Raw genomic sequence first — 25,231 nt, 5'->3', positions numbered from 1 at the left:
CCTCCTCCTCGTCACTTTTCCCTGAGACAAGACTTGGGAGAGAGGACCAGAGGGAGGGATACACTCTATCCCTCCTCCATCACCGAAACCCTCACCGGCTCCCTACCGGCCGTTGACCCCCCCCGCCCCCCCCCCCCCGCCATCGATGTCCTCCGCCGGGGGCGAAACCGAGGAGACGGCGCGCGGCTCGCCGCTGACGCCGCTGAAGTTCGTGGGGCTGGTGTGCGTCTTCCTGGCGCTCTGCCTGGACGTGGGCGCCGTGATGAGCCCCGCGTGGGTGACGGCGGACGACCAGTACTACCTGTCCCTATGGGAGGCCTGCTGGAAACCGGCAAGCACCGACAGCTGGCAGTGCACCAGCACGCTGGATTCAGGTATAAAAAGAGAGAGGGGGGGGGTTAAGGTGGGGGGTGTCGGTGCAGCTCGCGTCCTCGGATGGGAGATCCCAGATGGTGGTATACATCATGCAGCGTGGCGGAGGAGTGAGCGGTGACGATGTAGGCGGCTTCCCTTCTGTTGCAGTTTATTGAAGCGGTACCCGGGGGTGTGTTGGGGGGGGGGCGGGGGGGGCCGAGTACCCCTGGGTGACCTTTGAGGCCCCGTTTAAGAATGAAAAATGTCTTCATGGACAACTTGAAGGCCAATACATGCTTCAACTCAAGGGGGGGGGGACCCCCCCTTGATGTGGCGTAGATCAGTGTTTCTCAACTCAGTCCTCAAGGAACCCCCCCCCCATCCTGCACGTTTTCATTGTAACCCTGCACAGGTAGCCCCGCTTGTACTTACTCGACCAATCATCTCGCAGCACTTAATTATGCAAGGTGTGCAACGGTCTGACAAAATTCATCGCTGATTGGTTGAATAACTACAAACAGGTGTACTTATGCAGGGTTGCAAAGGAAATCTGCAGGGTAGGGGGTCCTCGAGGGCTGGGTTGAGAAACACCGGCGTAGATGATTTCTCGTGGCAAAAGCCCCGCCACCCCCCACCCCCATATAACCTGCTGTAATTAGTACTCCGGCTATTATACTGTAAATTTTGCGAATGCGCGTGTTGCCTCTGAACAAATCACACTTGCCACGGACAAGCGGACGCAACGCAACAACGGCACAGCACCTTAATGGCACGCGCACGCATTTGTCTTGCAACAGACACACGAAATCTATAGCGGCAGGAGGACATTTTGCTGACGGCACAGTCGTCTTGAAAGAGAATTTCACTCACACTAGCTTTAGGGTTAACTGCATGGTGGGGTTTTTAGGTGGTGGAAGAGGTGCAGATTGAACATACGTAAATAAACAAACAAAGTTGCTATATACTGCAAAAGACACACACACACAGGCCCAGTGTCTGCTGATGCCAGGTAAATGGACTCACAGTGTGACTGACATGTCAGTCTTTGTGCACTGGACGATATCGAGGACAATGGAAAGGTCTTGGCAGGGATTTGATCAAAAATTAAAAGGTAGAAAAAGTATATCACGTCCACCCGTGCACTGTAAACCAAGTATGTTTGTGTTGCAGATAGTGTATTATGGTACTAGAAAGTGCTGTGGGGGGGGGTCTCATTAAAAATTGCATATTTCCTGTTTAGCTGTTGATCTGTCCGTCTTTCTGTCTGTGCACCCATTGATCAGTTTAGCCGTTCCTCTTTTATTTGTATGTGCTCTGTCCAGCTATCTGCCTCTCATTATAGTCTTTACTTTTTGCTTTTTGAATTGTTTTAAATGTCCTATTTCCATATGACGCACCAGTCAGATACCTCTAACTGTAAAACATGCCTCGTGTAACATCTGATCAGGGTCACTTTAGGTAAAGGGAGATTTAGGAGGAAGTTTGGGTGTAATGTAGCTCCTCGTGATCACAGATGAAAGTCAGACCTGAAATTATCATTTAAAACCGATGACATTAACAGCTGAGTCAGCAGTAAACAGTGTCGCCTCGCCGCAAACTGGTCCTGAGTTAAATCCCGGTTCTTCTGTGTTACGTTTGCTGCCCGGGTCCAGACCTCTGGATCCGCCCACTCCACCAAAATTGACTGATTCTGCTGGTCCGGCATGCCAATATTTTTTTCCTAGGATGAATCCGGACAGTGCCAGTAAGTCAACTTTCCGGATTCATCCTAGGAAAAAATATTCACCTACCGTACGCTGTTAAATTGTCTCAGCTTGGTTGCAAACGTGGCCAATGGTTAGCTAGCAAACGTTTTTTTTAACAAAACTTTATTTAAATCCAATTCAAAACATTACAAAGAGAACATCACATATATATACATATACACATACATAAACCAATTATAAACATTAGCTAGCAAACATGGCTAGGTTTAGGGTTGTTGCGCGTTCGCATCGGCCTTGACTGACAGGCAGATCTGGCCAATCTTAGCGCATGAGGGCGGGAACTTTCCGGATTCATCCAGCGGTTTCTCGGTTGAGAAAGCAGTTACCCAATGAACGTCGTGGGGGAGGGGCTAACAATTAGCCAATCAGCGCCGCGGGCGGGACTTACGCCCTTGTCAAGACGGTATGTCTTCTCAATATCGCCCGACGTGGTAGCTTGTTTATGCTCCGCTCCGCTCCACTTTTAAAAACCCGGCAAAACATTACGGTGGCATGGCTACTACGTATCACTGTCGACTTGAAAAGACGGTAGATTGAGGGCGCCGACATAGTCTATAAATACAGGGCGGTTACGCTGCGGACGGACCACGCCTTTACATAGGCCGGTCGTACCAACGCATACATAAGGCCTACATTTCCCACAATCTTTGCGCGTCCTTTTCCTCTTCCGCCGGAAGTTACAGACTGTAAACAACATGGCGCCGTCCGCGGATGTGGAACACGGCTGGTGAGGAAGAAGAGCTGCTCTGTTGCCAGGCTATGCTGGAAAGGAAACCCTTGCGGAGGTGGTATGTTTGACCACTTAAACGAAGGGAGGGATAGAGAGGGGGACTTGAGCATGTTGGTGAGGGATATGAGAAGTATGGATGAGGGAAAAACACCGTCTCCGTGCCGTAGAAAAGTTGTAAAGCCACGAAGAAGAAACTAAGGGTTTCCGATGCCCCACGAAATGCATGTCGACGTGAAACGGTTTCGTGCCGAGTCACAAGCATCGAACTTCGCGCGAACATGGGCAGGCGGACGTACGCTATTGCGTCCCTTTGGTGCAGTGTTTCTCAACCGGGGGTCCGCGGACCCCTAGTGGTCCGTGGTGTAATTGCAAGGGGTCCGTGAAAATAAAATATCTTTAAAAAAAGATCCTATGACATTTATTGAAATAGGATTATTTTACTCAAATGTTACTGAGACCTTTATCTACCTAAACTATAAAGGGTAACAGGAGTTTTTTCTCTAATTACACCTGTTTCACAAGTCTAATTTATTGTATTTTAATAAGAGATCTCGCTCCCGTTTGCATTGTTAAAAGTTACTGCATAAAAATTCTGTTGTTACATATATCTGAAAGTTACTGAATACCTATTCTGTTTTGTTACATATATCTGAAAGTTACTGCATAAGAATTCTGTTTTGTTACATATATCTGAAAGTTACTGCATAAGAATTCTGTTTTGTTAACTATATCTAAGTTACAACTGAAAGCTCTTATTTTTGCCCCAAAGAGTGAATAAATGCTATAATGCAATTTAAAATGCAGTTTCTACTGTTTCTACAAATTGCAACCCCCCTCCCCCAAGATCAGGTGGAGGGGTCCTCAGGGTAGATCAAAAATACGCAGGGGGTCCAGGACCCCAAAAAGGTTGAGAACCACTGCTTTAGTCCACCGCGGACCCCAGCGGAGTACGGGCCGTGTGTGGTACGTCAAGACTATGAATGGGCCTTCAGGCGGATGTTGGTCTCTAGTGATTGGCTTGGGAAAATCGAATCCCCTTCCCCCCACGGAAGTCGGTTAGAATGGAGGCAATGTCAGACTGAAGATGTAATGAAGATGGATCTGTCTGATATCAGGCAGTGAAGTTTGACGTTTTTTTTGGTGGGGTTTCTCCCGCAGGCCAAAGACTTGCTTGTTAGTGTGAAATGGAGATTTTCTTTTATAATTATTTTATGTAAACCGCGTGTGGGCGATTTGTTTGCGTGATGGACTCTAGCAATGGCTCCAGGGTGTCTCCCAGGCACTCCGCCCAATGTCTGCTGGGATAGACCCCCCCCCCCGCCCTCCATCCATCCATCCATCCAACCCTGCATTGGATTAACCAAACGGCTGTACAGACAATGAATGAATAAATAAGGACTTTTAAATAATTTAACACTATAAGAACATTTAAACTGCCTTTAAAGCAGTCTGTAAATTACTTTTCACCTCAGTAAGCTCATGCAAGTCTACACTGTATATAGTCTCGGTGTGTACATTTAAGTAGGAAGCCTCGAGCAGATTTGAACGTCAAGTCTTGTCAAATAAATCCAAATGAATGCTGCTCGGAAATTATAGATGCATTAGCGGTGATTGATGTAACGGCGGTCGCTAATTGGAGTTTAGAATCTTCCCCAGGGTTTTTTTTTTTTTTTTAGCACTAAAGGACACTGTCAAACCTTCCCGCCTGATATAATATAGACAGCTTACTGCAGCATGTCCTCTTTCTGCTGTGTAATAGATTCATTCGTCAACAAGGCAGGGCGGACAAAGCTCATACAGGAAAACACACTCCTGAAGACAGCTCATCCTCTCTCTCACTCTCCGCCTGTCTATATCCCTCTCTCTCTCTCTTTCTCTCACGTCCCCTTTGTTGTCTAGAAAATGGCCTTGTTGCTGCTGCACTCAGGAGAAGTCGCGTCAGGGGCAGTTTGTGCTCGTTGTGAGGGTGGGGTCGAGTCGCTGACGGCCGGGTCGGTTTCTGGAGAATCGGGACACTTTGAGCTTTAACTGATGCAAAAATCGTATTCACTCACTCCTCGTGTCCCAGTGGGAGCGGACTGCTGCTAATTGCCTCTGGGCATTAAAGGGCATCGTTAAAACAGAGCTGTGGGTCCAACTTCAGCAGCATCTACTCATCTTTAAATCGATCCGCCGCGTTCGTCTGGCCGTCCGTCCGTCAGTCTGTCTGTCGCCCTTCCTCTCGATTTGCTGCTGTATTTCCATCTCTCCCCGTCGCTCACCTACCCGCGAGATGTCGAGTGAGCAATCCATAAACCCCTGTTGCTCTCTCAGCGGGTGGGATATGGCACCCCTGGGGGCTCCTTCAGCCACTGTGTGTGTGTATGTGTGTGCGTGCGTGCGTGCGAGAGGCCTATTTCTGGCCAGTCTCGTCTGAGGCCTAGCTGAATATTTTATGTCACACTCAGATTTTTCCTGTTGCTCCACCACCACCACCAACACACACACACACGCACACTGCTGTTTGAAAAGTTTTTCTGTTGTTGCAGCTAGAGAAGCGCTATATAAATGCAATCCATCCATTCAGTTGCTCTCTCTCACTCTCTCACTCACTCACTCTCTCACTCTCTCACTCACTCACACGCACACACACACACACACACAGAGCAATCGAGAATGGCAGAGTTAACGAAATGTCTTGGCAGGGTATGAGAGAGAGAGAGAGAGAGAGAGAGAGCGAGAGAGAGAGAGAGAGAGAGAGAGAACTGACGAGTGTGCTCTGACAACTCACAAAGCACTCGCGTTCACAAGGGGGAAAGTAAATACCCCAAAAAAAAATCTCCCCTTGGTTTGTGTGCACGTGTCTCAAGTGTCGTTTTGTACTCATGTCTGACCCACATGAGTACAAAACGGCGCTCTCCTTTTTGTATTCACTCCCACCGCTCTCTCACAACCAGAGTGTGTTGCTCTCCAGTGGTGATCAGGGAGGCCCCCCCCCCCACCCCAGTCGTCAGCGCGTGACAGCAGAGGAGGCGGGCGGACGCGAAAGGGTCATAGTTCAGAGGTCAGCACAGAGCGCTGCAGTAGGACATAAAGGAAAGCAGTGCACAGAAACCAGCTTAGGAGATCTATATGAGATGTATTCAGCTCCGTACTGAAAGCCCGAGTTTGAATCCCCTCTAAGGCTGACATGAGGAGAAGCTGAGAGAGAGAGGGAGAGTCGGGGGGGGGGTTAAAGGTGGTTTGAACCTTAGGAAGCAACAATTTGTAAGGAAACATGCCTGATGCCAACATCTCTCTCTCTCTCTCTCTCTCTCTCTCTCTCTCTCTCTCTCTCTCTCTCCCCCCTTCCTCCTTACCATCCTCTGACAGGCTCACTAGATCAGACCTCCTCCTCCCCCTCCACAACCCTCCCCTCTCTCGCTGTCTCCGCTCCTTTTTTCTCCTGTTTACCTGTCTCATCTCCTCTTCATCCTCCTCTCTCTCTAATCCCCCTCTCTCTGTCCCCCTCTCTCTGTCCCTCTCTCTCGCTCTCTGTCTCTCCCTGTCCCTCTCTCTCTCTGCTCGCCCTTTTCTTTCAGTTTCTCATCTTTCTCATCTTTATCTCAGAATGTCATCTACATCCCGAGCTCAGAATGTAGATGACAGTCATGCATTATACTCACACACACACACACACACACACACACACACACACACACACACACACACACACACACACACACACACACACACACACACACACAATGCCCTTTTTCCAGTCAGCTGAAAATTCAATTGAAGAAATATGTATTTAATGTCCTGTTGCAGCTAATGGGAGTGACATTGATTTGACCTTGACTACATTTTTTTTTTTTTACTGTTGCCGTCGTCGGCGCCGTCATGGCGTCAGATGATCTGCGTCGGCTCGTCCTCTTTCTCGCAGGATTAATCGTCAGTGTGAGGCCGCCGGTGCGTAACGTGAAGTTTCTGATATTCGGCGCAGGATCCTCGCAGACGCTCTTTCGCGGCGGCTGTTGGGACGTGGGAGCCGTGGTCACAACAGAAGGAGGTTTATGGGACGGCTGATTGTCCCCTGTTTTGTCTTGAGTCATCGCTAACAGATGTCACAAGTGACAGGGGTTTTGTTTTGTTCCGTCTGCGAATGACGTGTCTGCGTAAACGAGGAAGTGACTCAATAGAATCACGTCCACCAAAGCCACAGTTTGACTCTACGGACGTCCCCCCCTCCTCACCCCTGCCGTTTTTAAACCACAGCACCCCGGTCCCAACAATTGTGGTTATTCCTTATTCTCAGTACCTCCTTCATACTGTCCTCTGTCTGTTCCCCTCTCTGCTCCTCCTCCAGCTCTTGCCTTTCCTCCCATCTCCCCACCTCTCCGCTCCTCCGGAGCCCCCCCAACACGCCTTCCCATGTATTCGACACCCCCCCCCTTTCCCTAGGTTCTCCGACTCCCCGTATTCTCTCTCTCTCTCTCTCTCTCTCTCTCTCTCTCTCTCTCTCTCTCTCTCTCTCACTCGCCTCTGTCTCTCTTCCCACTCTCTCTCTCGTTTCTTTCTTTGTTTCTAGTTCCTATTTCTTCTCCTCTCTCTCCACCCTGCTCTCTCCTCTTCCCTTTCATCACTCCCCCCCAGGCCCCCAGAGACTTCTGTTCTATTTGTAGAAGCTGAACGTGTGTGTGTGTGTGTGTGTGTGTGTGTGTGTGTCTGTGTGTGTGTGTGTGTGTGTCTGTGTGTGTACAGTGGGGTTGAGGGGCTGTAATGTGGCATTCAGTTCCATGGCAGACTGACAGGGGAATGGATTGGGACTCTTGCACCCGGGGCCTGATGGAGAGAGGAGATGTGTATGTTCACACACACGCACAAACACACGCACACACACACACGCGCGCAAATTAACAATATAGACGCCGTTTTGGTGGATGCTTTTTTTCCCTGCCCACCTCGATTGGGAACGTGCGTTTTGGCTATGGGGTTGCCCCAGGGGGAATTGAACTCCTAACCGCGGTGGGTGTAGTGCCGTTGGGTGTAGTGCCGTGCGCGGCCCACGTTACACAATACAAGACAACGGGTGTACGCAATCGCAGTATAGCGGCGAAAAAGGTCCGTGCTGCCCTTTTGTTCTCCGTCGAAGGCTTGTCGGGTTTCTCTGACTCGTACGCTGGGGCCCAGGCCTCCGGACTCCGGAGGAGCTAATCACCGTGAGGGTTTGGAGGGGTCCAGACTCCGCATTAAAGCAGTACTCCGTGGTAATCCTGTCACATGGCTGATATGCTGTCCCTGGCAAGAGTTGGGTGCACGCACATGTGTGTGTGTGTGTGTGTGTGTGGGGGGGGGTGGTGTCTTGGTGTACATGTGACATCCAGTAAGAGAGATTGGTGTGTGTCTGTGCGTGGGAAAGAAGGACACTGTGCCACATGAAACTGATTATCAACAGTGTGTGTGTGTGTGTGTGTGTGTGTGTGTGTGTGTGTGTGTGTGTGTGTGTGTGTGTGTGTGTGTGTGTGTGTGCATGTGATTGAGAGCATGAGAGAGAGAGAGAGAGAGAGAGAGGTGAGATTTGCAGTTTAATCTGCCACACACTACAGATCACATGTGCGATGTAAAATCTGCAGTTGACATGTATCACACATGGACCGTTGTGTGCAAGAGAGTCTTTTGCAGCTCCTGTGTGTGTCCGTGCATGCGTGTGTGTGTGCGTGCATGTGTGTGTGGGTGTGCATGCATGTGTTTGTGTGTGCGTGCATGCGTGTGTGTGCATGCATGTGTGTGTCCGTGCATGCGTGTGTTTGTGTGTGCGTGCATGTGTGTGTGTGTGTGTGTGCATGCATGTGTTTGTGTGTGCGTGCATGCATGTGTGTGCGTGCATGTGTGTCCGTGCATGCATGTGTGTGTGTGCGTGCATGTATGTGTGTGCGTGTGTGTGTGTGTGTGTGTGTGTGAGAGAGATGCGTGGTTCTTACTTTTCACCTGCCTAAGAAAAGAGGACCTTCCCAGCCGGTTGGTCCACGAGGACGGGGGGACGGCGGTCCCGGCTGCTGACAGGCTGCGAGGGCGTCCATCGCGTTGCGTTAGCTCTGGGTTTGTGGCGGTGGCTGGCATCGAGAGGGCCTGGCTCTGCGCTCCGAGGGATGTTAAAAATGAATGAATGAACGCTAAACAACCTGAGCCTCCGAGAGCTCTGCCCCGGTCCTCTACGTCCCCTCGTCTTTCCATCTCCATTATTCATCCTTCTCTTCCCCCCCCCCCCCCCCCCTCGTGCACCACTCTCTTCCCCGTGCAGGGTTGTCATTCATCGCTCGCACTTTAACCTTGTGAACTCGTTTTTCAACTCACGCTGTTTTAAATGAGGAAAAATAAGACAAAGTTCTGGACGTCCGGGGGGTGGGGGGTGGGGTCTATTCCGATGCCTACCAACACAGGGATCGCCGGTTCGAATCCCCGCGTTGCCTCCAATCGGCTGTGTCTGCGGTTGGGAAGCCGGATGTGGGTATGTGTCCTGGGGGGGGGTAGGGGACTGAGGGGGATAGCGTGATGTGATCCTCCCTGGAGAAACTCCTCGTCGTCAGGGGAAAAGAAGCGGCTGGCGACTCCACGTGTATGGGAGGAGGCGTGTGGTAGTCTGCAGCCCTCCCCGGATCGGTAGGGGGGGGGAGCAGCGACCGGGACGGCTCGGAAGAGCGGGGGTGATTGGCCGGACGCAATCGGCTCCGTGCACGACTGTAGCCCACTGACTTCCGGTTTCTACTGCAGCGGTCACACCGGTTTCCTGTTTGTTGGCGCGTGCTGTTCGCTGGTAGGTGCAGGCAGGCGCGGATCTACGGGGCGGCGGCTGCCACCTCTGGGACGCAGTCTTGCCCCCCCCCCCAGGAAAAAAATCTCTAGATCCGCCACTGGGTGCAGGTGAAAGTTCGTGGACAGTTCTGTGCGTGTGGCTGACACGTATCCTCGGCAAATCTCGCAGGCCCCGCGGAAAATAAGCCGCTGTCGACAGCACGCGCCAACAAACAGGAAACTGGAGTGACCGCTGCAGTAGAAACCGGAAGTCAGTGGGCTACAGCTGTGCACAGAGTCGACTGGGTAGGGGGGGGGAAAGGGGGAGGGGCTTCTGTATGAATATGATCATTCTTTCTCTGTGCATCTTGGTTCTCCTTTGGTCTCGTTTTTCCGTGTCCCGTTGACCGCCGCAGACTTGCTGGAGCTTTGTCGGCGCTTTGCTCGTTGGATGCGGCTCCGTCGCCGCCCTTCCGTAATCCCTCCTGTCACTCCGCCGGAAGGGGGCTCGGGTCGTGCTCGCTCACAGTTGGCACTTCGGTTCCGGTGTGAGAGGATGGTGTCTGGGCGGAGGCTGGTCCTTCGGTGTTGTGTCCTAAAGCGTGTTGGCTGTGGCTTTGGAGAGACGCTCCGGATCCTGCAGGAAGAGAGCCCGTTTGTTGTTGTTGTTGTTGTTGTTGTTGTCTCAGCGCCGCAGGCGGGTTGCGGGGCTCTGGCCCACGCCGTGTGGGAGCCAGGACGCTGGGGCGCTATCATGGCCTGATCAGAGTTGAGCAGCTGGAGGAAAAGCTGAGAGGAGTATCTCCCTGCAGCCTGTCCTCCGTGACCACATGGATTAGAAAACAACGTGTGTGTGTGTGTGTGTGTGTGTGTGTGTGTGTGTGTGTGTGTGTGTGTGTGTGTGTGTGTGTGTGTGTGTGTGTGTGTGTGTTTCCAGGCCCTGGGAGGGGATTGATGAGCAGCAGTGATAGAAAAGTCCCGTGTGGCTGGAGTTTGCCATGGTGCATGTTCTGTTTCTGTTTTTTCCACTTTTATCTGTGTGTGTGTGTGTGTGCACACGCATGTGATGTGTGTGCGTGTGTGTGTGTGTGGTGTGTCTTGATGCTGATTCTAGCTATTGTAGTGTATGTTAAAGGTGGAGCCCTTTCTGATAACGTGCCAGCAAAGCTTTTTAGGCAGGCTGTTTGTCACTAGAGGTATACTGCTCCCTAGTGCTCTCTCTCTCTCTCTCTCTCTCTCTCTCTCTCTCTCTCTCTCGCTCTCACGCTCTCTCTCTCTCGCTCTCTCTCTCTCGCTTGCTCTCTCTCTCTCTCTCGCTCTCTCTCTCTCGCTCGCCTCTCTCTCTCTCTCTCTCTTCTCTCTCTCTCTCTCTCTCTCGCTCTCTCTCTCTCTCTCTCTCTCTCTCTCTCTCTCTCCTCTCTCTCTCTCTCTCTCCTCTCTCTCTCTCTCTCTCTCTCTCGCTCGCTCGCTCGCTCGCTCTCTCTCAGCTCGCTCTCTCTCGCTCGCTCTCCCTCTCTCTCTCTCTCGCTTGCTCTCTCTCGCTCGCTCTCTCTCTCTCTCTCTCTCTCTCTTGCTCTCTCTCTCTCTCTTGCTCTGTCTCTCTCTCTCTCTCTCTCTTGCTCTGTCTCTCTGACTCTTGTCTCCTCCTGTCTCCATGTCTCTGTGTCCCTCTTTCTCTTCCTCTATTTCTTCATCTGTCTCTTCCTTGCTCTCTCCTTCCCCCTTTCTCTCTCTCCCTCCCTCTCTTTCTCACTCCCCATTACTTTCACAAGGTCCAGTGCACCTTTTTCTCTCCACCCATCCACCTCATCCTCCCTCTCTCCACTCGTCCCTGCTGAATCTTCTCATACTGCTCTCTCTCTCTCTCTCTCTCTCTCTCTCTCTCTCTCTCTCTCGTCTCTCTCTCTCTCTCTCTCTCTCTCCCTCTCTCTCTCTCTCTCTCTCTCTCTCTCTCTCTCTCTCTCTCTCTCTCTCTCTCTCTCTCTCTCTCTCTCTCCATGTAACCTAATGCTACCATCTCCCTCCCTTCCTCCGCTTTTCTCCTCCTCATCGTCACTAATTTGATTGGCCATCAGCCATCTCACACACACACCTCCTTCCCCCCACCTCCCCTCCATGCCTCCCTCTTCCCTTCCTTGGCGTCCTCCATTCGTCTAAACCCTTCTTCCTCCCTTTTCCCTTCGTCCTTTCTTTTCTCCGCTTTCCTTTCCCTCCTCCCATAACTCCTTTCCTTTTCTCCCTTCTCTCCCTTTTTTCTTTCCTTCCTTCCTTCCTTCCTTGCTTGAACCTTTCCTTCCGTCCATCCATTGTCCATCCTTCCTTCCTTTGGTAATTTTTCCTCCATTCTTTTTTCTGCCTGACTCCTCCCTTAACTCTTTTCTACCAGCAGACCTGAAGGTGATGAAGGACACCAAAATAAGCAGGGAAATAAATAAACGGATGTCTTTCTCTTTTACCCCCCCCCCACACACACACACACACGTCTCCCATCTCATCAGAGACTCGTCGTTTCACGTGACCTCTGCTACGGGATGCGGCGGGATGCTGTGCTGCGTTTGTGTATGGCTGTTGTCTGTGGTCTTTTCATGTGTTTTGATGGTGGTACTTTCAGAAATGCTTCTTTTTTTGCTTGCTTAGTAAGACCAGAGCTCGTTCGGTTGTCCGCCTCCTCCGTCTCCTCCTTTGTGTCCTCCCTACCTTATCGCCTTTACTCCTCCCTTCCACGCCTCTGCCTGTTGATTCCTTCATTGAGTACGCCTCCTCTCGTCACGTGCCCCCCTCCTCAAGGCTCCTATCACCCCCTTAAACTCGCCCCTGTTCTCTCTCTCTCTCCCTCTCTCGGCCGACCCAGACTGGCAGGTTGCTACGCTGGCCCTCTTGCTAGGGGGAGGCGCCCTGGTGCTGATGTCATTCCTGGTGGCGCTGGTGGCCGTGTGTATCGGCACGCAACGGAGGTTCTACGCACCCGTCGCCGTCATGCTCTTCGCGGCAGGTACACACACACACACACACACACACACACACACACAAACATAGACACTTAACAGTAAAAGACGCAGGCCACACACACAGTTGAGCCACCGTGAAAACATTTTCATTTCTAAGACAAACACATACGTCATACACTGATCAGCTAAAACGTTAAAACCACTGACAGGTGACGTGAATAATATTGATTATGTCGTCAGAGTGGCACCTGTCGAGGGGTGGGATGTGTTAGGCAGCAAGTGAACGGTCGGTTCTTAAGTTGAAGTGTCGGAAGCAGGAAAAATGGGCAAGCGTAAGGATGTGAGTGACTTTGACAAGGGCCAAATTGTGACAGCTAGACTACTGAGTCAGAGCATCTCCAAAACGGCAGGTCTTGTGGGGTGTTCCCGGTACGCAGTGGTCAGTACCTACCAAAAGTGGTCCAAAGAAGGACAACTAGCGAACCTACGACAGGGTCATGGGCGCCCAAGGCTCATTGATGCGTGTGGGGAGCGAAGGCTAGCCCGTCTGGTCCGATCCCGCAGAAGAGCTACTGTAGCTCACATTGCTGAAAAGGTTAATGCTGGCTATGACAGACAGGTGTCAGAACACACGGACCGGTCTGTGGCTACACAACCCAATATACAGCAAGCTGCAATGCACTGTGTGCCTGTGATGAACCCTGTCCGCCGCCAAACGCTCCTGCAATGGGCATGTGAGTGTCAGAACCAGACCATGGAGCAGTGGAAGAAGGTGGCCTGGTCCGATGAATCATGTTTTCTTTTACATCATGTGGACCGCCGGGTGTGTGTGTGTCGTTTACCTGGAGAAGAGATGGCCCCAGGATGCACTACAGCAAGAAGGCAAGCCGGTGGAGGCAGTGTGGTGCTCTGAGCGGTGTTCTGCTGGGAAACCTCGGGTCATGGCATTCATGGGGATGTTACTTTGACACCTACCACCTACCTAAACATCATTGCAGGCCAGGTACCCCCCCTTCATGACAACGGTATTCTGGGATGGCAGTGGCCTCAGGCGGTTTTAATGTTTTAGCTAATCGGTGTACTTTCTTATGCACACGTCAAAATTAGACTATGTGGGGTTGACACCCACGAACGGGACCAGAATCAAAATCCCCAACCCTGCCCCAACAGTGTACACCTCTCAGGAAGTGAGCAGAGAATGTTGAATAACATTAGTGGGTAAAAAGGTAGAACTTTTATTTATAGAGAAAAAAAGACATCCTTCCACCCTTAATTGGAGGTATAGTGACTCTGGGGGAGGTATGTTTTGCCTATATTGATTACTTACGCCTGCACATTGATTTAGCAATTGGGAATACAATCAAATAACTCACCTCCATACTAGCCAGTTGCAGAGCTCTACCAAGGCAGTGTAAAATACAGGCGAGAGTGAGGTGAAAGTCTCGCACAATGGGCTTTTACTCATTGTATGCAGACGCACACATCCTCGCCGTCTCCTATACGTTGACGTGCTTTGGTAGTATTTTGAAGTTGGAGCCTGCAGTCATCTTTCTCTGTGGGTTTGACATCCTCTACCCTCCTGTCACCAACTCACAGCTGGAACACGCCCTCCTACCCCGTCAGTTTTTTTGGATTAAAGCGAAACCGTCAGGGGATTAGTCTGCCGCTCTGCCTCTCAGAAGTGTACATGTGGTGTTGCGCAAACGTGAAACTCGCTGAAAATGCCGACATCCGTTGGGAAAAGTCATATTAATGTATGCAACCAACGTAAACATTTGCATACATGCACATGTGTCTTACAGTTGTACATACGTGGCCTCAAAGTCACGTGCGGGACAGTCAGAACATGTATGTTTGCCCACATGCAAGACAGCATACACACATAAGAGCTCATGGTTATCTACAATGCTGCAATGCCATTCACTCTCTCTTGTTCTCTTTCTCTCAGTCTCACACACATACGCACACACGCAGGTCTCTGACTTCCACAAACCCATTTAAAGAAAATCCCATTTTTGTAACTTAGTCCCAGTGGGGTCGGAACAGGGTGTTATGCCTGTCTGTTTAATTTCCTCAGCCTGCCCTGATCTCCAATTCTATAACTGTCAAGCTTCTGTATTTTCCCATGTTCACCACCCAGAGTAATTGGAAAATTTCATTTTCTAAGCATGAAATTTTTTTTTAATGCTCTTACTTATCACCTACAACTTAAATATGTTTTCTCTATCACACGAAGCAAACCTCAGAAACACATAAAATTCAGTGTAAGTCTTCCTGCCTATTTATCACTTGGGTGAAACTATTCTTCTCTCCAAGCTTCAATCAGGACGAATAAAACCCAATCAGAGTACTTCCCTCTTTATTGCTCCACTCGACAGGGTTGCCCATTGAGTCCTCTTTCATTTGCTGTGGCCATAGAGCCCCTTTCCATTGTGCTGTGCTCTAACCCACATGTCACTGGGATAATCAGAAATGGTAGAGAACAAAAGGTCTCTTTATGCAGATGACCTCCATCTGTATATTTCAGACTTATCTGTTTCTGTCCCCGCAGCTTTAGCTACTCTTAAATTGCTTGGTCTCATATCAAGATGCTAACTGAATTTATCTAAGAGTGAGTTATTACATTTAAATGCAGCTGCAAATACCGGTTAAATAATTTGCCTTTCAAAATTGCCAAGCATAGCTTCACATCACGTGGGATTCAAGTTACAGATAAGTCTGTGTACAAGAAGTGTACGAGAAGATTTCGTCGGTCATTGCTCCCTTTAAATTTAGCTGCACAGATCAATTCTATAAAGTCTCGTTGGGAAGAAGAATTGGGAGAGGAGATCTCAGAGAATATTTGGGAAGATATTTTGGGAAAGGCACATGCCTCATCTGTATGTGCTAAACATGGTCTGATTCAGTGTAAGATTATTCACTGCACTCATTGGACCAAAGTTAGACTTTCAAAAATGTATGATAATGTTGATTCCATATGTGACAGATGTTACCAATCTGCTGCAAACCACATTCATATGATCTGGTTGTGTCCATCCCTATACAATTGCCAGATAGAGACTTTTAATTCGCTATCAGAAATAACTGGGATGCAGATCGAATCTAACACCATCACAGTGCTATTTGGGATCATTCCAACACCATTACTATTCTCTACGTACAAGGCAGATCTTTGTCATCTTACTGGCGAGACGTCTGATATTGATAAAATGGAAATCAGCAACACTGACTTCTCAGACATTATTGATCAAGGACATTTTCAATTATGTACAACTAGAAAAAAATCAGATGTATAATGAAAGACTTAAGAAATTTAGAAAAATATGGGGCCCTTTCTTCACGTGTGCAGAAAAACTTACCTTCCCAGTTATTCCTGAATAAAGACCATCTCAGTGATACTTTTAGCCTATAGGGCAATGATGCTATATAACTATGTAATGACGTTTGAGACTAGAGCTTGATCATGGATTGACTGCACTCAGACCTGTGAAAATTGACCAAGTTTATATTATTTTTATTTTATTCATTTATTTTTAAATTATCTGTCAATATATTTTTTCTCGTACTGCAACCATAACGCGTTGTAAAATACAAGTGCTTTTATTTTATCGCTGTTACATACAGTGCCTTGCAAAAGTATTCAACCCCCTTGACAGTCATCACGAATTTCTGGATTAGAAAGGGTACTCGCACATCTGTTCCTGGATAATATTATTTTTGTGAACCAAGAAGCTCTAACAGCATGTTCGTGAAGCCAAAATAAGTTATGTTTCGCTGACTTTTCATTAATGAATTAAAAACTAAAAAAGAGTTCTTGCATAAGTATACAACCACACAAATAACAAGTTGTTCCTAAAACAAACTCCGGTCAACACAACTGGACATAATTAGTGTGCACCTGTAAGATATTAAAGTAGTGGTCTTGTTTATGGGTATAAAAAGCACTCTGTGTAAAGTTCCTTAGCTGAGCGTGAACGCCATCAGAAAGGAGCATAATACTGACGTAAGGGACAAAGTGATTCAAATGCAGAAGGCGGGAAAGGGATACAAAATAATATCCAAGTCTGTGGATGTCCCACAGAACACTGCTGGATCCACTGTCAGAAAGCGGAAGCTGTATCACTGGACTGAACCCAGACGCTTTGTAGGACAGGCCGTCCCTCAAAGCGAAGTGTCCGAGCAAGACGACGCTTTGTAGGACAGGCCGTCCCTCAAAGCTAAGTGTCCGAGCAGAGCAAGGCGTGGGCTAGTGGAGGAAAGCCACAGATGATCCTGCAATCACTTTGAAGGAGCGCCACAGATCAGTGGCTGAAACTGGAGTAAATTTGCATGAGTCAACCATGTCACGGGCTCTCCATGAATCTGGCCTGTATGGGAGGGCAGCAAGAAAGAAGCCATTGCTCAAAACTATGCATATAAAAGCACACTTGGAGTTTGCTATCAAACATGAGACAGACCCAGTTAGGATGTGGGTAAAGGTTGTGTGGTCAGATGAGACGGAAGTTGAGCTTTTTGGCCAAAACTCAAAGCGTTATGTGTGGCGCAAACCTAACACTGCTCATGCCCTAAAAAACACCCTTCCTACAGTGAAGCATGGCGGCGGCGGTGGCGGCAGCATGCTATGGGGTCGCTTTCCATCTGCAGGCACTGGGAACCTTGTTCAAATTGAGGGAAGAACGGGTTGAGCTAAATACAAGGAAATATTGGAGGAAAACCTGTTGCAGTCTGCATAAAACTGAAGCTTGGGAGAAGGTTCCCCTTCCAGCAGGACAGCGATCCTAAGCACAAGGCTGAAGCAACAACGGCGTGGCTCCAGCGACAAAAAGGTGAACATTTCGGAGTGGCCGAGTCAAAGTCCGGGCCTCAACCCCGTTGAAAATCCGTGGCACAGACTGGAAATCGCAGTCCAGAGGCGCCATCCCACCAACCTGCGAGACCTGTGCAAATTCTGCCAAGAAGACTGTGCAAAGCTTGTACATACTTACCCCAAGAGAATCACGGCTGTTGTTGCAGCAAGAGGGTACTCTACAAAGTATTGACATGTGGGGGTTGAATACTTATGCAAACACTCTATTTTAGTTTTTATTATATATATATACACATACATACATACACACACACATACATACATACATATATACATTTATTTATTTATTTATTGGATTTTCCCTTTTTCTCCCTAATTATACTTGGCCAATTACCCCACTCTTCCGAGCCGTCCCGGTCGCTGCTCCACCCCCTCTGCCGATTCGGGGAGGGCTGCAGACTACCACATGTCTCCTCCCATACACGTGGAGTCACCAGCCGCTTCTTTTCACCTGACAGTGAGGAGTTTCACCGGGGGGGGGGGGGGAATCTAATTTATTTACAAAACGTCAGCGAAACAAACCTTATCTTGGCTTTGGGAACATGCTGTTAGGGCTCATGGGTTCACAAAAATAGTATTGTTCAGGAACAGACGTGTGAGCGTCTTTTATAATCCAGAAATTAGCGACCACTGTCAAGGGGGTTGACTACTTTTGCAAGGCACTGTATGTGGAAAATCTAATAAGCAAAGTTCATAAGGACGTCTCCCTGCCTTTAAGGAATCATTTCAGAATTTTAAGAAGCCTGTCTGCGGGTATTTCTCGTATAATGGATCGCCTCAGAAGTCCTATACAGATATGGAAATCCTAGAAAAACGTATCAGTAATATATTTCATAATAACCAGATCTGCGCACAATGTTGAGACCCGTCGGCACACATTATACATTACGCAGAATAAGGAATAAAATCCTTCTTTCCAGGCAGGAATTTGAGATGTGGGACACAACGGGAGGAACCAAAGTGAATTTGGACCAAAAAAAATTTTGGGTAACACTTTAGTATGGGGAACATATTCTAAGTAAAAAAAAACTTAATTTACAGTAATTTAACACTATGAACACTTGTAGTTTTGTGTGTTGTTATGTAAGAACAGACCATATTCATTACGTGTCAGTAAGGGAGAATAACTCTTCTTGTGGTACTACCACCTTATAAAGGCCATACTAAGCAAAGCATATTGAGGTGGTACTACTAATAAGCAATACTTCTGAGGTTATAGAGGGAAAACTCATAGTTAATGGCTTACTGGTTGTATAATAAGGCCATGCAGAACAAGGCATTAATGAGTACGTAATAATGACCAATTAAGAGCCAACATGTTGCTAATTTGCATGCTAATAAGCACCTTATTAATGGTGACTACGTTCCCCATACTGAAGTGTTACCAAAAATTCGTCTTTAGCTCTGAAAATGCAAGTCTGTAGGTCTGGAGAGGTCTTTCCATCTATTCTGCTGTATCATGCAAACCCACTGGGGCGGTGGATGTGCTCGCATGTGACTTTTTTTTTATTTTTTATAACCACTCGTTTTCAGTCCCGGTTGTTTCAGTCTGCACAAACGCTACCGACCTCCTGCCTCCGACACCCAGAGCAAATCACTCACGCAAGGGCTCAGCGAGGTATCTGGATTGACCGAAAAAGCACCATCAGAATACAGTTTCAGGCTTCCTAACAACCAGCCACCCCTTTTAGGTTGTTTTTCACCCCCATCCGCATTGATATTAGCATCTCCTCTGCAAATTATGCATATTCCATGTTTTGTTTTGGGTTTTTTTTCTTTTAGGAAAGTGCCAGCACTTATTTGTGTTCCCATAAGATGAATTCCCTTTGAAGAAATACTGATTGATGTTCCCCTTTGTTCTGATGCCATCCACCTCTCTCCCCCCCCCCCAACTCTATCCCTCCCTTCCCAGTCCACCCCCCCACCCCACCCCCTTGCTGGTCCTCCTTTCACCTCTCCTAATCCCTCCAACACCCCCCTCCCTTTTTTCTTCCCACTCCTCCTTGCCCCCCCGGTCCCATTTCTCACGCCTCCTCCCCATTGCCGCCGCCTGGTTCTCGGCCCAGTCGGTGTCAATATCCATTTGAGCCGTATCACGACACCGCCTTTGCATTTCCTGTGGAGGTGGTGACTATAATCAGACCCGTTTTACATCAGGAAAGATTGGTTAGGGGGCGTCCGGGTAGCGTGGCGGTCCATTCTGTTGCCTACCAACACGGAGCTCGCTGGTTCGAAACCGTGTTGCCTCTGGCTCGGTCGGGCGTCCCTACAGACACGATTGGTCGGGTCTGTGGGTGGGAAGCCGGATGTGGGTATACGTCCTGGTCGCTGCACTAGCGCCTCCTCTGCTCGGCTGGGTGGGGGCGGGGGGCTGGGGGGAATAGCGTGATCCTCCCACGTGCTACACCCCCCCTGGTGAAACTCCGCAGTCAGGTGAGAAGAAGCGGCTGGCGACTCCACGTCTATCGAAGGAGACGTGGTAGTCTGCAGCCCTCCCCGGATCGGCAGAAGGGGTTGGAGCAGCGACCGCAGTGGCTCGGAAGAGTGGGGTAATTGGCCGGATAGAATTGGGGAGAAAAATAATCCCCCAAAAAAGAAGGGTGGAAATGTATTTCTGTATTCTGTATTCAGTAGTTAAATCAAAATCCCTCCGTCCTTCCTCTTTCTGGTCTGTAACACTCCATTACAAAGCTGCAAATATCAGACGGTTACCTATAAAACACAAGAAGTCTTACCTTATACAGTATCTGATACTGGTGTCGGATACCAAAAGCTGTGATTAACGTGTCGTAAATGAAAGCAAAATGGCTTAGTTGGGTGTTTCTGGCACAGTGGAGAATGTATTTCTTGGATGGTGGGGGGGGGGGGAAAACTGATTCTAACTCAATTATGTTGCCCATTGACCCCAAACTAATAGTCTTAAGTCTGCACTGTTCAGTAAAAGTAATGGACCAGATTGGTGCTCAGTATCAGCCAGTGCTTAAAGAGCCATCCATCCATCCATTACCCCAAACCGCTTGTCCTCATCACATGACCGTTTGATCTGTATTTACACGTGTATTCGCATCACTAATAACCTCCCCTCCCCTCTCTCAGTTGTCCTGCAGGCGTGCAGCTTGGTCCTCTACCCCATCAAGTTCATCGAGAGCATCAGCCTGAGGATCTACCACGAGTTCAACTGGGGCTACGGACTGGCGTGGGGGGGCACCATCTTCTCCTTCGGTGGCGGCATCCTTTACTGCCTGAACCCCAAGAACTACGAGGACTACTACTAGCTCCTCTTAACACCCCGCGGGGGAGTCGAACCAATTACCGTACGGTCACAAACTGTGTCTTAATAGAGGCGTACTTGTAGGAGGTGGGTGGGTGGGTGGATGGGTGGGGGGTGTTCGGGGGGGTGGGGGTGTTCAGATAATTTGCTTTACTGATGCAATCCGCAGAACTGTGTGCAATCCTGCCACTCCAGCTATGCGCATTCATTCAAGCGGGGGTGGGGGGGGAGGGGGGGAGTATTTAAACCTGCGTTCCTTCAGGTCCCAAGCTGCACCCCGGAAGGGAGCTCGTGGAGGGTGGGTGGTGGTGGAGGCGAAGGGGGGGGGGGGTTACATCAGTGGTTCTTTTCAAGAAGTCGCGGAGACCACTCCTCCATCACCCCCCCCCACCCCCGCCCCAGCCCCCTCCTCTGCTGGGAGATACTCCAACTGGCAAGACTTGCAGCTAGAGAGGACAGAGAGGCAGTCCGGGGGAGGTGGACGGTTTTGGGGGAAGTTACTCGGTTGCCACGGTTTCGAACTCTGAACTAAAACCACGAAGACGACCCCGCTTCGTAGCCCTGTTAGCAATTACCTAACGTATTGACACAAAACTGAACACACACACACACACACCCACCCACCAGTGCCCACCGCCACACAAAGGGAACATACACACAACTCTGCTTGCACATGAATGGTATGTCATGGACACACACAGGCGTGCAACCCCGGGTGCACAGCCACCCCACCCCACCCACGACAGCGACCCCACCCCACCCCAACCCCCGAGTCAGCTTGAGTTCATCCATCATGAACTTGAGGAACCGTGGGAGGATGTCGGAAGAGGGGGCGCCCCTCAGTGGCGTCCCCCCCCCCCCCCCCCGTAACTCTCTCCTAAAATAAGCTGTATTTCCTTTTGGGCACCCTGCAGCTCAGAAAAGAGAAATATATTCGCTCGATACGCTGTTATCGACCGACTCGTCTGTTGCCGTGGCAACCCCCGGGGCCACGCTGTCGCGATTGATTAGCCGTGGTCAGAGGTGTGAAAGGGGCCCGCGCTCAGCCCCATTGAAGTGCGCGCTGGCTTGCGACGCCCTGTCGAGCTAAACGTCTCTCCTCCGCACGTCCGCTGCAGCAGCCCTTCACCTCTTCTTCTTCTTCTTCTTCTTCTTCTTCTTCTTCTTCTTCTTCTTCTTCTTCTTCTCTTTTTCTGACCGACTCCTCTGCCTCCTCTTGATGGCCCTGTCAGCCACCCGCCCGCCCCGCACATCGACCCAGTCCGTCCGTCGGTGGCAAAGCACACGTGTCCGCGGTCGCCCCAGACAGCCGCCGAAAAAGCTGCCGCGTCCGGACGTCGCTCAGCGGGGGATCGACTCCGTGTTCCTGCGTCTTATATTTGTACATTTTTGGGGGTCGGGAAAATAGGCCGGACAACAGCTCTGGGGTAGGAGAAAACAAGGTGTCGGTACCGGTCAGTGTCAAATGACAAGCAGCGACTAAGTTGGGAAGACGTGCAAACAACGAGTCTTAATTTTGTAAGCGTCGCTATCTCTCTACTGCTTGTTCGGTAGCGTTGGCACGCCCCCTACCGCCGATTGGTAGTGTAACCGGTTATTTTCTTGCCCGGTGCGGGATTCGATACGTGGGTGTACTGCACCACAAGGCGACATCACTAACCGCTCGGCTACAGGGTCAGACCCGTTAGCTAGGGGCTAACGTGTCTTATTAGTAGTTTACAGTCGTCACTCTCTCCGGAAGCGCGCTTTCGCACACTTCCGGATCCCACCGCTGCCACCAATGTAACCGGTTATGTTCTTGCCCGGTGCGGTATTCGATACCGGGGTGTACTGCACCACAAGGCGACGTCACTAACCGCTCGGCTAAAGGATCAGACCGTAGCTAACGTGTCTTATTAGTAGTTTACAGTCGTAACCCTTTCCCGGAAGCGCGCCCTCGCACACTTCCGGATCCCACCGCTGCCACCAATGTAACCGGTTATTTTCTTGCCCGGTGCGGGATTCGATACCGGGGCGTACTGCACCACAAGGCGACGTCACTAACCACTCGGCTAAAGGGTCAGACCCGTTAGCTAGGGGGCTAACGTGTCTTATTAGTAGTTTACAGTCGTCACCCTCTCCCGGAAGCTCGCCCTCGCACACTTCCGGATCCCACGTGTCTTATTAGTAGTTTACAGTATTGACACCGTTTCTCCTCGCGCTGGGGTTCGGCTCTTACCATTGGCCTCACTGGTAGCGGACAAATGGGTCGTTCCGCATTGTGAAAACTCACCAATTTAAGGCTTTTTGTCTTTTATTGTTTTCTTCTTCGGGATTAATGTTTACTTGGATTGCCAAGTGCTGGGTACAATTCCTAATCCGTAGGAGCCGCGACAGCCATTCAAAACCTTCCCCTCCGCAGTTTCCGGTGCGCGCTGCAAAATAAGACTCGTAGTCCTGACATGTCTGCAGATATAAGCGACGTTACAAGCAGGGGCGCCCCCAGAAATGTCTCATAGGGGGGGGGGGCAAATGGGGCCACTGAAAATCTTGGGGTGGCACTCCAAAATCAAAAGCCATGACTGAATTTCGGGAATTCTGTGATGCTGTTGTAGTATACTGTATAGGCTAGTGGAAAACTGTCAATATGAGAGTTAAGAAAAATATACATTATTGATTTAAATGAACAGCACCTAATGTAAGATATCAGATAGGAGCATATTCTGCATAATCAGAAGCATATTCTGCATATGCGACTCGCGGCTGGGGGGGGGCAGGGATAGTATCAGGGTGGCCGTGGCCACCCCTTGGGGGCGCCACTGGTTACATGTCACCGATCCCGAACTCCACCTGTCAAACCTTTGCCGTGAAACCCGTCGAGCAGCCACGGGCTGTTTCCCTCCTGCCACGTCACCACGGCAACGAGGACACGCTCGAAACGTGCAGCCCCCCGCCCCGCCCCGCCCCGCCCCGCCCCGCGCCTGGCAGCTGAAGGCGAATAATCCGCTTCCTCGTGAAATGGCACTCTTACTTCCGGGATTTCATTCATTTCCTGTTGAAACAGGATGTCGGGGCGGGACAGGGTGCGGGGGGGGGGGTCATCAGCGTAAACCAATAGGATGGCGGCCTGGGAGAGAAACGCAGTTTTACTTGAAGGGATGGGTGGACGAAGGCGGTTCAAAAATGTTTCTGAAGGGTTTTATTGGTTTAAATTTTACGCCCGCTAGTGCAGGATGACGTCACAATTTAAGATGCTGCGTTTTACGGGCAATTGGAAGTCGTGGGGTCATTTAATGGGGGGGAAAGAAGAAGAATCGGGCAGGATTCGGTGGTGAAAGCTATGGCCCCACAGGGCCTCCTGATAGCAGTCTCACAAGTCGGCCATTGCTTCGTAACGCATGGCTCTCCGCTTCAGCATTTTGGCAGTCTGCACGGACGTCACCACTTCGCTGGCTCCTCCGGGGAGGCCCTAATAACGACGGCCCAGTCTCACAGACTAGACGTTTGCATACAGCGTACTTGCAAGTCCCAAAATACGTTGAGTAGCGATTCGTCGTCGAAGGGCGAAACTGAGGATACCCGCTGGGGTCAACTCTTAACCCCGATTTACAACTAACACGGAGTACAACGCTGCACAGCCGGCCTCTGGCATCCTCCACCTGACCTTAACCGTGCAATAGCAACAACTTAGTTTTGTATAGCGCCTTTCAAGGAGCCCAAGGAGGCTTTACAAAAAGAAAAAAAGAGATTAAAACTAAGATCATAAGACTGCGGACTATAGGCCCTCAGTAAAAAGGTCGGTTTTCAGTAGTCTTTTAACATCGTCCAAAGAAGCAGCATTGTGGATCTCTGCTGGAATAGAGTTCCAGAGGGTGGGGGCTACCACGCTAGAGGCTCTATCCCCAAAAGTCAGCAGGCTGGTGTGGGGGATGGAACGCAGGCCCGTGTCTGCGGGCCGCAGATTCCGGGACGGAATATAGGGGTTGAGGAGGTCTGATGGGAGGGGGGGGGGTATGGGCATGGAGGGATTTATCGGTGAGGAGGAGGATTTGATAAGAAATGCGGGATTTGACCGGGAGCCAGCGAAGGTGGGCAAGGGTGGGAGTGATGTGTTGCCAGGGCTTGGTGCGGGTGAGCCCCCTGGCAGCTGAATTCTGCACACACTGAAGCCTGTCTAGGGCTCCGCTGGGTACCCCAGACAGGACTCCGTTGCAATACTCCAGATGGGAGGCGGCGAAGGCACGAATGAGGGTCTCTGCCACGGAGTCTGAGGGTAATGGCCGGAGTCTGGAGATGTTTTTCGAGGTGAGAAAAAACCGATTTGGTGACGGATTTGATGTGTGACTGGAACAAGAGGGAAATACCAAACCCATACCTAAACGTAACCATTTCAAACCTTTTACCTAAACCTATAAATGTCTTTCATCAAGCAGCAGTACCGTGAAGCGAATGAGCTGTGCGGACGTCCTCTATTACGTCCTCATTCGTCGATAACGTCGAAATGCATTGCGTGCATGTGACAGACATGCAGTCTGACGAGGCCAAGTATGTGTTCCTGTCGCG

At 50.0% G+C, this 25,231-nt stretch overlaps 1 protein-coding gene across 1 annotated transcript; it reads left to right on the top strand.

Annotated features, from left to right (window-relative positions):
• Window positions 1–145: 145 nt before the first annotated feature.
• LOC130131705 (transmembrane protein 47-like) lies at window positions 146–20,693 on the top strand. Its single transcript, XM_056301489.1, has 3 exons — window positions 146–374; window positions 12,455–12,595; window positions 20,515–20,693. Exons 1-3 carry the CDS (start codon window positions 146–148, stop codon window positions 20,691–20,693), a joined length of 549 nt encoding a protein of 182 aa, XP_056157464.1.
• The last annotated feature ends 4,538 nt before the right edge of the window (window positions 20,694–25,231 follow it).

This window comes from Lampris incognitus, chromosome 21, assembly GCF_029633865.1.
Source record: "Lampris incognitus isolate fLamInc1 chromosome 21, fLamInc1.hap2, whole genome shotgun sequence".
Lineage (NCBI taxonomy): Eukaryota > Metazoa > Chordata > Actinopteri > Lampriformes > Lampridae > Lampris > Lampris incognitus.
The sequence above is the reverse complement of the archived record's forward strand: the minus strand, read 5'-3'. Positions and strand labels throughout refer to the sequence as shown.